General features: G+C 38.1%; 1 protein-coding gene across 2 annotated transcripts in view; it reads right to left on the minus strand.

Annotated features, from left to right (window-relative positions):
• Positions 1-14338, minus strand: part of LOC124593707 (transcription elongation factor B polypeptide 3) — a 161950-nt gene that overhangs the window by 101700 nt on the left and 45912 nt on the right. For both annotated transcript variants that reach the window (XM_047132013.1, XM_047132014.1), the window contains exon 3: positions 10060-10253. In XM_047132013.1, coding sequence (XP_046987969.1) covers positions 10060-10253 — 194 coding nt within the window. The remainder of the gene's footprint in view (positions 1-10059; positions 10254-14338) is intronic.

The raw sequence follows: 14338 nt of genomic DNA on the forward strand, positions 1-14338 counted from the left end.
GAAAAATACATCACTCTGCAGGAACAACTGGAAAGGCTGTCAGGACCATGCCACATAGGAAGCTGTCCAAGAGGGTGATTTGCTCCACCACAATGACCCAGCTCATTTAGCACAGGACACAGTCACACAGGCTGCTATTCGCCTCTCATGGTACCCAGCAACTTCATCCTCTTTCTTTGGATGAAAAACCATTGTGTGAAGAGCATGGGCAGAATGAGGTGGTGGTTTTTGAGATGGAACATTTCCTGCAGAGGCAAAATGCAGGGCTCTACAATAAATGTCTCCACTAAGCAACCCATCATTGGGAAAAAATGTGTTCCACTGAAGGATGAATATGAAGAGAAGGAATAACACCATAAGTTTCATGATCGCTTTTTGATTTTTCCAAGTGAAAATTTAAACTTTACGACTACTACTCATACAAGCAACGTAAAAGTCAGGCAATATCTCCGAGGCAAGTTTCTAGTAATACTGTGCTGCTAATTCAAAAGTAGGTGCAATCTAAGTGGACTTTGCAAACCTGTTGTAAAACTGCCTTTAAAAAAAGACATTATTAAGCTCAAGTGATTGTTTGAATGAATAAGATCTGTTTTTCTCCAAAATACTTAGATGTGACCCTAGACAGGTCTTTGACATGTAAGATCTATCTCCAGAATGTGGTAACGAAGATCAAAACTCAAAACAATATGCTCCAGAAGTTAACAGGAACTATTTGGGTTGCCATTGCAACAGTCCTCAGAACATCAGATTTTGCTCTTTCATACTCAGTCGTAGAATGCTGTTCCACCTGGCTAAATAGTGCTCACACTAAAATAATTGACACACATCTCAATCAATCAATAAATCAATCTCCCTCATCACAGGGTGTATTCGACCCACAAACAAGCACTTGCTACTGCTCCTTAGAAACATTCCACCACCATGCATAAGATTACCACAATCACTGTTGAACATATGGACAAGAATATTAAATGACCCACAATTACCAATTCATTCAGAAATTTCATCATTAGAACCCCAATGACTGAGGTATGGACAACCATCGTGGTGCACAACAAACACCCTGCAGGACAGTAACTCCATCATGCAAGAAGCCTGGGACGATCAATGGCAGGAGCAATCTTCCCTGAAGCCATCACCAACTTATGAAAACTCCCTGGCAGTGACCAGTATGTTTCATCTACCCAGGTGGCAAAAGTGCATACTGAATCAGATAAAAACTGATCAGGACACACACAGAGCCTTGCTGCACCAGTGACGATGGCATTCCTCTTCTGAATGTGACTGTCGAGGAGCAGCAAACAGTACTTTGTATAATATTTGAATGTTCCCTAAGAGCATTCAAAGATACAACAGAGAACCTTCATGAGTTGTCTGTAAGAGCTCCTTGCTGGATCTCAAGCCTGGACTTACTTAGAGCTATGAACCTGTCATGAACTTGAAATTGCATGTACCTGTGTAGAAACACATTTCTCCTGTTATCGTACAATAAATAGATAAATAAATAAATAAATCTGTTTTCTTTTCTTTTCTTTTTTTTTTTTTTTTTTTTTTTTTAAAGCATCACCTGAGAAGCACAGACATCCAAAATATGTTCAATGGAAATAGAAATCAGATCCTGAAAGCATATTAAACCTTGATCTATTCTCACAAGATAATGATCATGTAGAAACCAGTTTTGATTTTTTTTTCCCCACTGTTGGTTAATTTTACTGAAAATACTTATGCAGAATTTTAACTGTCAACATGAACTAGGAGTTACTCCAAAAGAATTCTGAATACTGTAACATTATATTTTACATGGTTTCTGAACTTGAATATTCCACGTGTAAATTATTGAATTCTAGAGCTGCATGATGCAGTGTACTCTTGTCACTGCCTCCATTGGTTTGCTACACATTCACTATACAACTAATACTGGGTGATTATAATTAAAGTTCCAGTTTCCAAATGTTGTAAACACCGAACCACTGTTCAGAGAGACTTCACATTTGAATGGAATATTATTGAAGAAGGGGAAAAACATTATGGAAACAAAAAAATTTTAACAAAAATTTTTTCTACTAGAATATGCAAAATAAAAAACACAGGTACCAAGGCTGTTTTTCAGGTTGAGTCTGAGATACTTGGCAAGACTGCCTCAATGTAGAATTGCGCACTGCTGGTAATGCTCTTTTACAAGAACAGTGGCTGTGTGCCAATAGCTCTGCAATAGTTCCGGACATTCCAAGAGTATGAAAAAAAAAAGGGCATTGGACTGATGTCTGCCAAGGATCTGGAGAAAATGGTCACGAACTTTGAAAAGACAGGTTTTCTTTTGAGATGCACTGTGGCAGAGAGAGTAAAACAACTGATCTGATGTCAGTAAAAGATGTCACCACAGAACTGGAGGACAGCTCGAGTGATGCTGTGCAAATATGCAATGCACAGAGCATTGTGCAAATGTTGTACACGACTGTGAGCATGGTGCATAAAATTCTAGGAAACTATCGGTATTGTTATCCATTCAAAATTACCCATGTTCAGGAGTTGCTTCATCCTAACCTTCCAGTGTTGTTGTTGTTGTTGTTGTGGTCCTCAGTCCTGAGACTGGTTTGATGCAGCTCTCCATGCTACTCTATCCTGTGCAAGCTTCTTCATCTCCCAGTACCTACTGCAACCTACATCCTTCTGAATCTGCTTGGTGTATTCATCTCTTGGTCTCCCTCTACCATTTTTACCCTCCACACTGCCCTCCAGTACTAAATTGGTGATCCCTTGATGCCTCAGAACATGTCCTACCAACCGATCCCTTCTTCTAGTCAAGTTGTGCCACAAACTTCTCTTCTCCCCAATCCTATTCAATACCTCCTCATTAGTTATGTGACCTACCCATCTAATCTTCAGCATTCTTCTGTAGCACCACATTTCGAAAGCTTCTATTCTCTTCCTGTTGAAACTATCTATCATCCATGTTTCACTTCCTTACATAGCTACACTCCATACAAATACTTTCAGAAACGACTTCCTGACACTTAAATCTATACTCGATGTTAACTAATTTCTCTTCTTCAGAAACGCTTTCCTTGACATTGCCAGTCTACATTTTATATCCTCTCTACTTCGACCATCATCAGTTATTTTGCTCCCCAAATAGCAAAACTCCTTTATTACTTTAAGTGTCTCATTTCCTAATCTAATACCCTCTGCATCTCCCGACTTAATTCGACTGCATTCCATTATCCTCGTTTTGCTTTTGTTGATGCTCATCTTATATCCTCCTTTCAAGACGCTATCCATTCCGTTCAACTGCTCTTCCAGGTCCTTCGCTGTCTCTGACAGAATTACAATGTCATCGGCGAACCTCAAGGTATTTATTTCTTCTCCATGGATTTTGATACCTACTCCAAATTTTTCTTTTGTTTCCTTCACTGCTTGCTCAATATACAGATTGAATAACATCAGGGAAAGGCTACAACCCTGTCTCACTCCCTTCCCAACCACTGCTTCCCTTTCATGCCCCTCGACTCTTATAACTGCCATTTGGTTTCTGTACAAATTGTAAATAGCCTTTCGCTCCCTGTATTTTACCCCTGCCACCTTCAGAATCTGAAAGAGAGTATTCCAGTCAACATTGTCAAAAGCTTTCTCTAAGTCTACAAATGCTAGAAACGTAGGTTTGCCTTTCCTTAATCTAGCTTCCAAGATAAGTCGTAGGGTCAGTATTGCCTCACGTGTTCCAGTATTTCTACGGAATCCAAACTGATCTTCCCCAAGGTCGGCTTCTACCAGTTTTTCCATTCGTCTGCAAAGAATTCGTGTTACTATTTTGCAACTGTGACTTACTAAACTGATAGTTCGGTAATTTTCACATCTGTCAACACCTGCCCTTTGGGATTGGAATTATTATATTCTTCTTGAAGTCTGAGGGTATTTCGCCTGTCTCATACATCTTGCTCACCAGATGGTAGAGTTTTGTCAGGACTGGCTCTCCCAAGGCTGTCAGTAGTTCTTGTGGTATGTTATCTACTCCCGGGGCCTTCTTTCGACTCAGGTCTTTCAGTGCTCTGTCAAACTCTTCACGCAATATCATATCTCCCATTTCATCTTCATCTACCTCCTCTTCCATTTCCATAATATTGTCCTCAAGTACATCGCCCTTGTATAGACCCTCTATATACTTCTTCCACCTTTCTGCTTTCACTTCTTTGCTTAGAACTGGGTTTCCACCTGTGATCTTGATACTCATACAAGTGGTTCTCTTTTCTCCAAAGGTCTCTTTAATTTTCCTGTAGGCAGTATCTATCTTACCCCTAGTGAGATAAGCCTCTACACCCTTACATTTGTCCTCTAGCCATCCCTGCTTAGCCATTTTGCACTTCCTGTCGATCTCATTTTTGAGACGTTTGTATTCCTTTTTGCCTGCTTCATTTACTGCATTTTTATATTTTCTCCTTTCGTCAATTAAATTCAATATTTCTTCTGTTACCCAAGGATTTCTACCAGCCCTCGTCTTTTTACTTACTTGATCCTCTGCTGCCTTCACTAGTTCATCCCTCAAAGCTACCCATTCTTCTTCTACTGTATTTCTTTCCCCCATTCCTGTCAATTGTTCCCTTATGCTCTCCCTGAAACTCTGTACAACCTCTGGTTTAGTCAGTTTATCCAGGTCCCATCTCCTTAAATTCCCACCTTTTTGCAGTTTCTTCAGTTTTAATCTACAGTTCATAACCAATAGATTGTGGTCAGAGTCCACATCTGCCCCTGGAAATGTCTTACAATTTAAAACCTGGTTCCTAAATCTCTGTCTTACCATTATATAATCTATCTGAAACCTGCAAGTATCTCCAGGCTTCTTCCATGTATACAAACCTCTTATGATTCTTGAACCAAGTGTTAGCTATGATTAAGTTATGCTCGGTGCAAAATTCTACCAGGCGGCTTCCTCTTTCATTTCTTATCCCCAATCCATATTCACCTACTACGTTTCCTTCTCTCCCTTTTCCTACTACCGAATTCCAGTCACCCATGACTATTAAATTTTCATCTCCCTTCACTATCTGAATAATTTCTTTTATTTCATCATACATTTCTTCGATTTTTTCATCATCTGCAGAACTAGTTGGCATATAAACTTGTACTACTGTAGTAGGCATGGGCACAATAATACGTTCACTATGCTGTTTGTAGTAGCTTACCTGCATTCCTATTTTTTTATTCATTATTAAACCTACTCCTGCATTACCCCTATTTGACTTTGTATTTATAACCCTGTATTCACTTGACCAAAAGTCTTGTTCCTCCTGCCACTGAACTTCACTAATTCCCACTATATCTAACTTTAACCTATCCATTTCCCTTTTTAAATTTTCTAACCTACCTGCCCGATTAAGGGATCTGACATTCCACGCTCCGATCCGTAGAACGCCAGTTTTCTTTCTCCTGATAACGACATCCTCTTGAGTAGTCCCCGCCCGGAGATCCGAATGGGGGACTATTTTACCTCCGGAATATTTTACCCAAGAGGACGCCATCATCATTAACCATACAGTAAAGCTGTATGCCCTCGGGAAAAATTACGGCTGTAGTTGCCCCTTGCTTTCAACCGTTCGCAGTACCAGCACAGCAAGGCTGTTTTGGTTAGTGTTACAAGACCAGATCAGTCAATCATTCAGACTGTTGCCCCTGCAACTACTGAAAAGGCTGCTGCCCCTCTTCAGGAACCACACGTTTGTCTGGCCTCTCAAAAGATAACCCTCCGTTGTGGTTGCACCTAGGGTACGGCTATCTGTATCGCTGAAGCATGCAAGCCTCCCCACCAGCGGCAAGGTCCATGGTTCCAGTAAGACAAGAATTTGCCCTAGAATTTCTGGCTCACATGCAAGTGGACAATGAAATGGTCTGTGGGACAGACGAAGCCCACTTCCAACTCCAAGGACATGTCAATACACTGAATTGCAGAATACGGGCAAAGGAAACTCCCTTGCACATCAACCAGTACAGCTTTGTTCTGCAAAGGTAACTGTGTGGTGCCATCTGACAACATCCTTTATCATAGTGCCGTATTTTTTGAGGAGATGGATCCTGCACGTCCTGTTACCTGTACCATCACTGCCATAAACACTATTAAAGTCTTTTGTGCACCAATTTAATTCCAACCCTTCAACAGCATGGATGTGTGGGTGGCGGCTTTTTTTACGTAAGATGGTGCCTCCACACATTGCAAAGCCAACAAAGTAGCTGCTGTATAGGCATTTTGAAAATTCTAGAATTATCAGCTGCGCACAATGCATTCTGAACATTACCCCTGAGACACTCCCATCTGTTGTGGAACATGCTGTTCCCAGATTTCAACTTGTGGAAGAAAACAGGACAGCATACGAGGTCTGTTCAAAGAATTAGATTTCTAGGAAATTCTATGTTTTAAATAAAATTCTACTGCAAGCACATCAGTACACTTCTGGTATATTTTATAAGGTTCATTTTCCTGCTCTCATAATGTTGAGTAATATACAATCTACCTACAAAGTACATAAATCGATTTTTTTCACAGTGCATATACCAATACTAACAAATCCAGCAATGCTTCACAACTGTTAAATATGTATAGGAATTGGATGTATGTTGTAATCTCATTCTCTTATCTCCCCCTGTCCCTATCATCCTCCTCCTCCTCCTCCTCTTCCCCACCTCTCTTTGCCCATCTCCTACTTCCCCTCTTTATGTCCATTTCCTCCCCCCCCCCCCCCCCCCACTCTCTGACCTTGAGCCTTGTTTAATGGTATAGCAAATGAAACTCTGATTGGGAACTGAAGTCGCTTAAGTGAGTGGGTAAACCGGCTCGGATTATTGGTATATAGGGCATGAGAGAGAGATATCCAGGTGCTGTACATGTGAGCATAGAAGTTTCAATGAGAGATTTCGCAGTTTTAATCTGTGAATAGGCAGGACTACAAAGTTTCGGACGATTTACATTCCATAGTAGTTTTCTAATCATATGTCATAAATACTACTTAACTGCTTCCTATTAAAACTGACTGTGAGGAAGAAAGCAAAACAGCACATTGTTATGCATACATTTTTGCTGAAAATTATATATGAGAAGAAAGAATATATTTGAGAAAAACAGTCAGTCTAATGGTTTCACTGCCTTGGTATTGTAGTTAAAATTGGCTGTGAGAAAGAAAACAGAACTGCATATTTTCACTTCTCAGCACAGTGAAGCATTTTTTTTCTCGCAATTGGTTTTAACAGAAAACATGCACACTGTTGTTTGGCAAAATATATAGCCTATATTTCCCTGAATATTTATTACAGTGTTGCGGGAAAGTTTGAAGTATATTGATTAAGAACTTCTCACAATTTTTGCAAACAATTTTTGCCTGTTATATGTAAGATATATTTTAAAAAAGTTATAGCTTATGTCTGTCCAAATGTTTATTAGAGTATCATGTATATTCAATATTTTTGCTAACAATGTTTCCCCTTTACATATATCTGTATAAATATATCATAGATATATTTAAAATATGTAGCCTATCTCAGTCTAAACAGTTATTAGAGTAACAAATTCTTCGAGGTTTTTGGTAAATGTCATCTTGTCTTGAGTAGCATAGATAAGTGCTTGTAAGTACTAGATAATGGAGGTCTTGCAGAATACCACTTATCTTTTCTGGAGTCTGAGTTTGTTGAGAGAGGTAAAGGACACTTACTATTGCTGGATGTCACGTCTGTCACAGTCAGAGAACTGATCAGCCAATCGGGAATTACTTCCAGTGTGCAAACACCAGATCGAAAATGTGAAGTTATACAGAGGACACATGCAATACCTATTTACGAGGGATGAAAGTTGTTGGATGGAGACCAAAGAAATTGATAACACTTCAATAGTAATGTGGGCAATCAAGTGCTGCAGGATCTTTTTGTGCAGAGCCAATATCTGACAAGTGAAATGGTAGCATGGGAGCTGAGGACCAGCAAAACTGTTGACACTATTTTGTATGACACTTCTGAGGAAGTGAAAATTGTGTGAAAAATATGTACTGAATTCCTCTCGCATGAACATAAAAAACTGCGGCTTAATACATGTGTAAATTTCACTGTGTGAAAGAGGATAATCCATGTTGCTAAAGGGTAACATCACTGTTTATGAAACATAGTGCTTTGTGTCCAATCCATCCACACAACATAAAACCAGTGAACAAATTCTGCACAAATAAAAGTCAACAAAGGTGAGTGCTGTAAAATCAACCAAGACATCATGATCATGGCATTCTTTGCCTGTCATACAAAAATTTACAGAAAAATTGTGCTGTAAGGATAGTCCATTATTGGCAAGTACTAAAAAGACCACCTCAAAAGAGTCAAATGCATGCTAACCAACCTTTAGCAAAGCAAGAGCGGTTTCACAGCTCGATGATGCTCCAGTGCACACCTCGTAGCTTGTCAGTCAGTTTCTACCAAAAAATTTAGTGATAAATCTCACATTAACTAAACACTAATCCAGTTTGACACTGACGACTATTTTCATAAAAACTGAAGAAGCCTTTGAAGTGGAAATTACATATGCTCAAAAAGCAACCATCAACTACTAGGAAAGTGACCCTAAGAAACTTCTCATTGTGGAAACTTCTCATACATATTCCAAAGACTCCTCAAGTAGAACACAGCATGTTCTGACATTGTCCTGGAAATCTAAAAAAAATTTTTTTTATACATCAAAATGTGTATTTTTACTCATCTAATCTGATCCTTTCCATACCAGCTGCGTAGATTCCTTCCTAACCCATTTAATGCCAGCTTGCCGGATCTATACCAATCCACCTTCACCAACTACAGTGCAAATGTAAACTAATTTATTCTAAATTATAGTAAGTGAAAGAATGGTATCTTCTTGTGTTCAACATCAGCTTTATTTTGTATTTTCTGTTTCTACCACTAGTAACTGATGCAGAAATAATTAAACTGGTGGGAAATATTACCTAAGAAGACATCAATACATATTCCAAGCTATTATTTATCATTCTAACAAATGGAATTAGACCTGTGCTGACTCACTTTGTCATTCTGAGTTATCATACTGTGCAAGATATATTATAATAAGGGGTCTCCTGTGCCCTTAAGTGTGATGCACAAAAACTGTTAAGCGGAATGCAATTAGACAAAGGATGGAACATCTACAGCTAAATAGTAGCACCATTTAATATTTAAAGGAATGAGTAATGAACCATAATCCAAGTAAAAACTTATTAGTTTCTCTCTTACAATGTTTTTCATAATTTGTATACAAGGATTTAATTTTTTTGTGAATCTCAAACTGCCACAGCTATAAATAATCATCATTACTGCTCAATGGCTCTCATGCTGAACATATATTCCGACCAATACACTTTCACCTCATCTAAAAATGACTACTATTTTACTAAATTTCAACTCCATTTGTTTCTCCAACCACACATACTAAAGGAAGTTGTTTTTTTTTTTTTTTCTAATAATCTAAATATGCATCTTCTGTTGCTTTATTATAGCTTAGCCATACTCTTTTGCTCAACTTCATTATGTATGAACTTTCATCGACACAAATAGAGATGTAAGCAATCATTTCATCTTTTATATTTCATAAAAACTTACCAGCATGACACTACTGTTATTATTATTATTATTATTATTATTATACACAGTAAAGTCCACAGCCACACAGTAAAGTCCAGCGCTGGCATGTAAAATCCAAGCCGCAGCTTCATCTGAACACACCTGAACTACTTATGCAATTGCACTGTAAACATTTATTTAAACAGTGACATCCAATGAATATGAAAGCCACTACTTCACTTAACTTTACGGTCCACACAGCATTAAATCACTAATACAATAAAAATATGAATATAATAGAGGGAAACATTCCACGCGGGAAAAATATATCTAAAAACAAAGATGATGTGACTTACCAAACGAAAGCGCTCGCACATCGATAGACACACAAACAAACACAAACATACACACAAAATTCTAGCTTTCGCAACCAACGGTTGCTTCGTCAGGAAAGAAAAAATAAAAAATAAAAATTTACATTCAAATTACCTCATCTTTGGCAGATGGAATAACTTTGGGTGGCTTCATTTCTTTGCTCTTAGAGCTGCTTTTCTCTACTACTGCAGATGTCTTACTGCTAGAGCTTCGTGCTGTTTTTGAATTTGAGCTAGATCCAGAAGAGTTTGTCGACTTCTTCTTAATCATGGGGTCAACCATACCTAGGGCTTCTGCAAAGCTTGCTCCTGTAAAAATCATCACATCGTTATACGTGTGAACACAGGTATACAATATATTGTTCTTGAAGGTGGCTAAACTGAGAAAAACATCATTCAACAGACAAAGAGCTCCAAATGGCACATCTACGAAAATTTACTACAGTAAAAATAAACAAATAAATAAAAATCTAATTGTAGTATCACAATACACTCACTTCAACTACTAAATAATCATATATAGTGTGTGTGACTGACATTACAGTCAGCTAAACAATTAAAAGTTACCAGAAATTTCTGCTCTGCTCTCTCTTGTTTGCTCTCAAATATAAAATAAGAAAGAAGACAAACTTCAACGTAATATGCTTCCTGATAAATACTTTACTACACAATATTTTCAGACTCTGAAAATGCCCATTTTCCCATCTAAATAGCACAGAGACATTCAGAATATAATAAGATTATTGCAGACAATAATAAACATACCATACCAAGCAGACCAACTACAAAAAAGAAATAGCATAAACAACCACCTAGTCCTAGGCTACAATGACAGTCCTTGAATTAGAGTAACTTGGAATATGAAGTTTTTCATATGGTGTACAATTCAAAGCAGTTTTTCAATGCATGAAGTGAAAGAGGTAGTAGCTTTTGGCACCAATATTTTGTTTTTTATGATGAAACATACAATATGAAAAAGAACTTGCCATGATGGGTGTGAAATACAAATGAACTACAGCAACATATTTACACAATATCCATCTGAAAAGACGGCAATGATTACTTGCAACAAATAATAGTTACTGATGTGACACCCACTGCTTGATAATGGCTTCATATCTACTTTTTCATGTAATTTGGTAATCAGCTACAAACTTATATACTGTTCCCAAGTGTTTCCCAATATCACTTACAGATCTTCAATTAGGTCACTTTCTTGGTCTTCTCTTATCTATTGGAATCCAGCAAAAACCTTCCCTGGTCTCTCGGCCATCCATTCAGCTTACTACAAATCCTGTCCACCTCCGTTTCATCTTCATCAGTCAAAATTAAATCTTCCACTCAAGTCCACTCCCTGATGCATATATTAGTTTTCCTGTCTCTCCTGCTACAAGGTGTACAATTTTGGTTCCGCCGTTTGCCGATAGATAGCGACAACGGTAAGTAGTGGTCGAAAGAAACAGATCACAGACGTCAGGAAGTTAGCTTGGTCCTCATTCAAACATTAGTCGATTTGTGCCTGCATCATAAACTTGTTCTTGATTGAAAATGTCAGTTTACGAGCCTAATTCTCGTCATTTGCGAGAGGTGTTACTGTTTTGTTCCAATATGAAGAAAACAGTGGCTGAATCTCATTGAATGCTCTCAAGTATGTATGGTAAGGACGCTATTAGTGAAAGAACATGTCGTGAGTGGTTTCAACGCTTCAAGAACGGCGATTTTAACATCGTAAACCAGCATAGTGGTGGAAGAGAGAATGTTTTCAAAGATGCAGAATTGGAGACATTGCTGAGTGACGACTTGCGTCAAACTCAAGAAGAAGTAGAACAATTAGTGGGAGTGACACAGCAAGCCATTTCAAAATGTCTCAAGGCTATGGGCATGATTCAGAGAGAAGGAACTTGGGTACCGTGTGAGCGGAAACCAAGAGACATTGAATGGTGTTTGTGAACAGCAGCTTCAGAGGCAAAAACGGAAGGGATTTCTGCATCGCATTGTGACCCGAGGATGAAAAATGGGTTCATTACGATAACCCTAAATGCAAAAAATCATGGGGATATCCCAGCCAAGCTTCCACGTCGAAGGCAAAACCAAATATTCATGGCTCCAAGATCATGCTCTAAATTTGGTGGGACTAGCTCGGTGTCGTGTACTATGAGGTGTTAAAACCAAGTGAAACAATAACAGGTGCTCATTATTAAACACAATTAATGTGTTTGAGCAGAGCACTATTAAAGACAAACAGCCGAAATACAGCAAGAGGCACAATAAAGTGATTTTGCAGCACGACAACACTCGACCACACGTTGCAAAAGAGGTCAAAACATACTTGGAAACGTTAAAATGCGAAGTCCTACCCCACCCGCCGTATTCTCCAGACATTTCTCCCTCTATCACCTGTTTAGATCAATGGCGCATGGCCTGGTTGACCAACACTTCCAATCTGTTGAAGAAGTCACAAATTGGATCGATTTGTGGACCGCTTCAAAAGACGAACATGCCCGAAAGATGGGAGAATGGAAAATACTTTGAATGATACATGTGTAACCAATTTGTTTCATTAAAGCCTCAAATGTTGGGGAAAGAAATGGCAGACGCAAAGTTGTACACATTATCGTTACCAACATTCATCTGTCCGTTGCTTGCTGTATAACACTCAGTTATGAATGTTTTTACAGTTAAAGTCCATAACTCACAGTTATTAGTCAAAACTGGCAATACATGCTGTTTACATATTTTCTTCTTAGAAACATTAAATGCTCAGTTTTGAAAACCCTATTTAGTTTACCAAAACCCATCCAAGCCATTTTACTCTTCTACCTACTTCTTTTGCTGCCCATCCTCTCGCTGTGTTAAGACTGTACCACATACAAAAGTTTATCAACTGGTTTTATGACTTTATTGTTAATTTGCAATACTTTCTTAATTTATATGTTGATTGTAATTATTTTAGTCTTATTATAGTTTATTTTCTGGTCCTGTTTTTAACTTGCTGTACTATGTTCTTCATTTTATTATTTTAGATTCTCTGTACTAGGGGAAAAACTAAGAAAAGTCTTTGCTTTTTTAGTTGAAATTTCTCAGTATTACCACTAGTACTGCAGAGAACAGTTTTAGCGGTGTGGAATCTCCCTGTCATGTTCTTCTTTCACAAAAAATTAAAATATGTTCCTTTTTATTTAGGAGACTTTGGAAAGTCAGGCACCAGCTGCCTCATTCTACATACTTCAGCACCGTTAAAAATTTTCCCAAAAATTTTGGGTGCGAACATATTCACGCTTTTTTTAACATGCAACTCACCTCAAACTTTCACACGTTTCCCTAACTGTAGCTCACTCACACCACCTGGTCTACTGCTGCAAGTCACTAATATCCCTGTTACCCAGCGCAACTCATTGTTATTACCTCTTCGTGTCTCTCATATCATTGTCTTCTGTGACACAGCTACAATCCCCTTCATTCTGTCCGACTAATACAATCTCCTCTCACTGTCACTGTCTCCCTCTTGCTTACTATTAATATATCTTTCCTTCCTTCCTATTGCTGCTGTCTCTTTTCACCAACAATATCTCACTCTTACTTGTTGTCACTGTCATACACTCTGCCTCTTGCCCACTTCTCCTTTCTCTTTATCCCCCTCCCAGCCGGCACTTTCTCCTTCAGTCCTTTCCTAGTACTGTTTCAGTGTCACTGTGTCTATCACTTTCTCTCCACACTGCCATTGTATTCTTTGCTCATTATATACCAAAACCAAGTTCTACTATCTTCCAGAATTTATTACGTTTCCATCTCTTTGCCACTGCCAATGCCTTCTTCTCTCTCAGCATAAAACACATGACTATGTTTGCCAGCCAAAATTTTTTGGAAAATTTTTAAAGGTGCTGAGCCAGCTAAAATGAGGCAGCTGGTAACTGAGTTTTCAGATTATTTTAAATAAAAAGGAACATCTTTTAATTTTTTGGGCTCAAATAGGAGCAATTTTTCATTGGTTTAAAGTTGAAAGAACAGAGTAACAGGGAGATTGCACACCACCAAAATTGTTCTCAGCAGCACTAGTAGTAATACTGAGAAATTTCAAACAACAAAACAAAGACTTTCCTTAATTTTTCCTCTAGTACAGATAATCTGAAATAACAAAATGAAGAACTTAATATAGTAAGTTAAAAACCAGACCTGAAAAAATTATAATAAGACTAAAATAATGTAGAATGAAGATATCAAAAAGAAAGTATTGCAAATTAACAATAAAGTCATAAAACCAGTTGATAAGCTTTTATATGCAGAACAGTTATAATGCAGCAACAGGGTGGACTGCAAAAGAAATAAGTAGAAGACTAAAAATGGCTTTGGTGTGTTTTAATGAGCTAAATAGGGTTTCCTGAACTGAGCATTTA

The sequence above is a fragment of the Schistocerca americana genome, chromosome 2 (assembly GCF_021461395.2).
Source record: "Schistocerca americana isolate TAMUIC-IGC-003095 chromosome 2, iqSchAmer2.1, whole genome shotgun sequence".
In the NCBI taxonomy this organism is placed as follows: domain Eukaryota; kingdom Metazoa; phylum Arthropoda; class Insecta; order Orthoptera; family Acrididae; genus Schistocerca; species Schistocerca americana.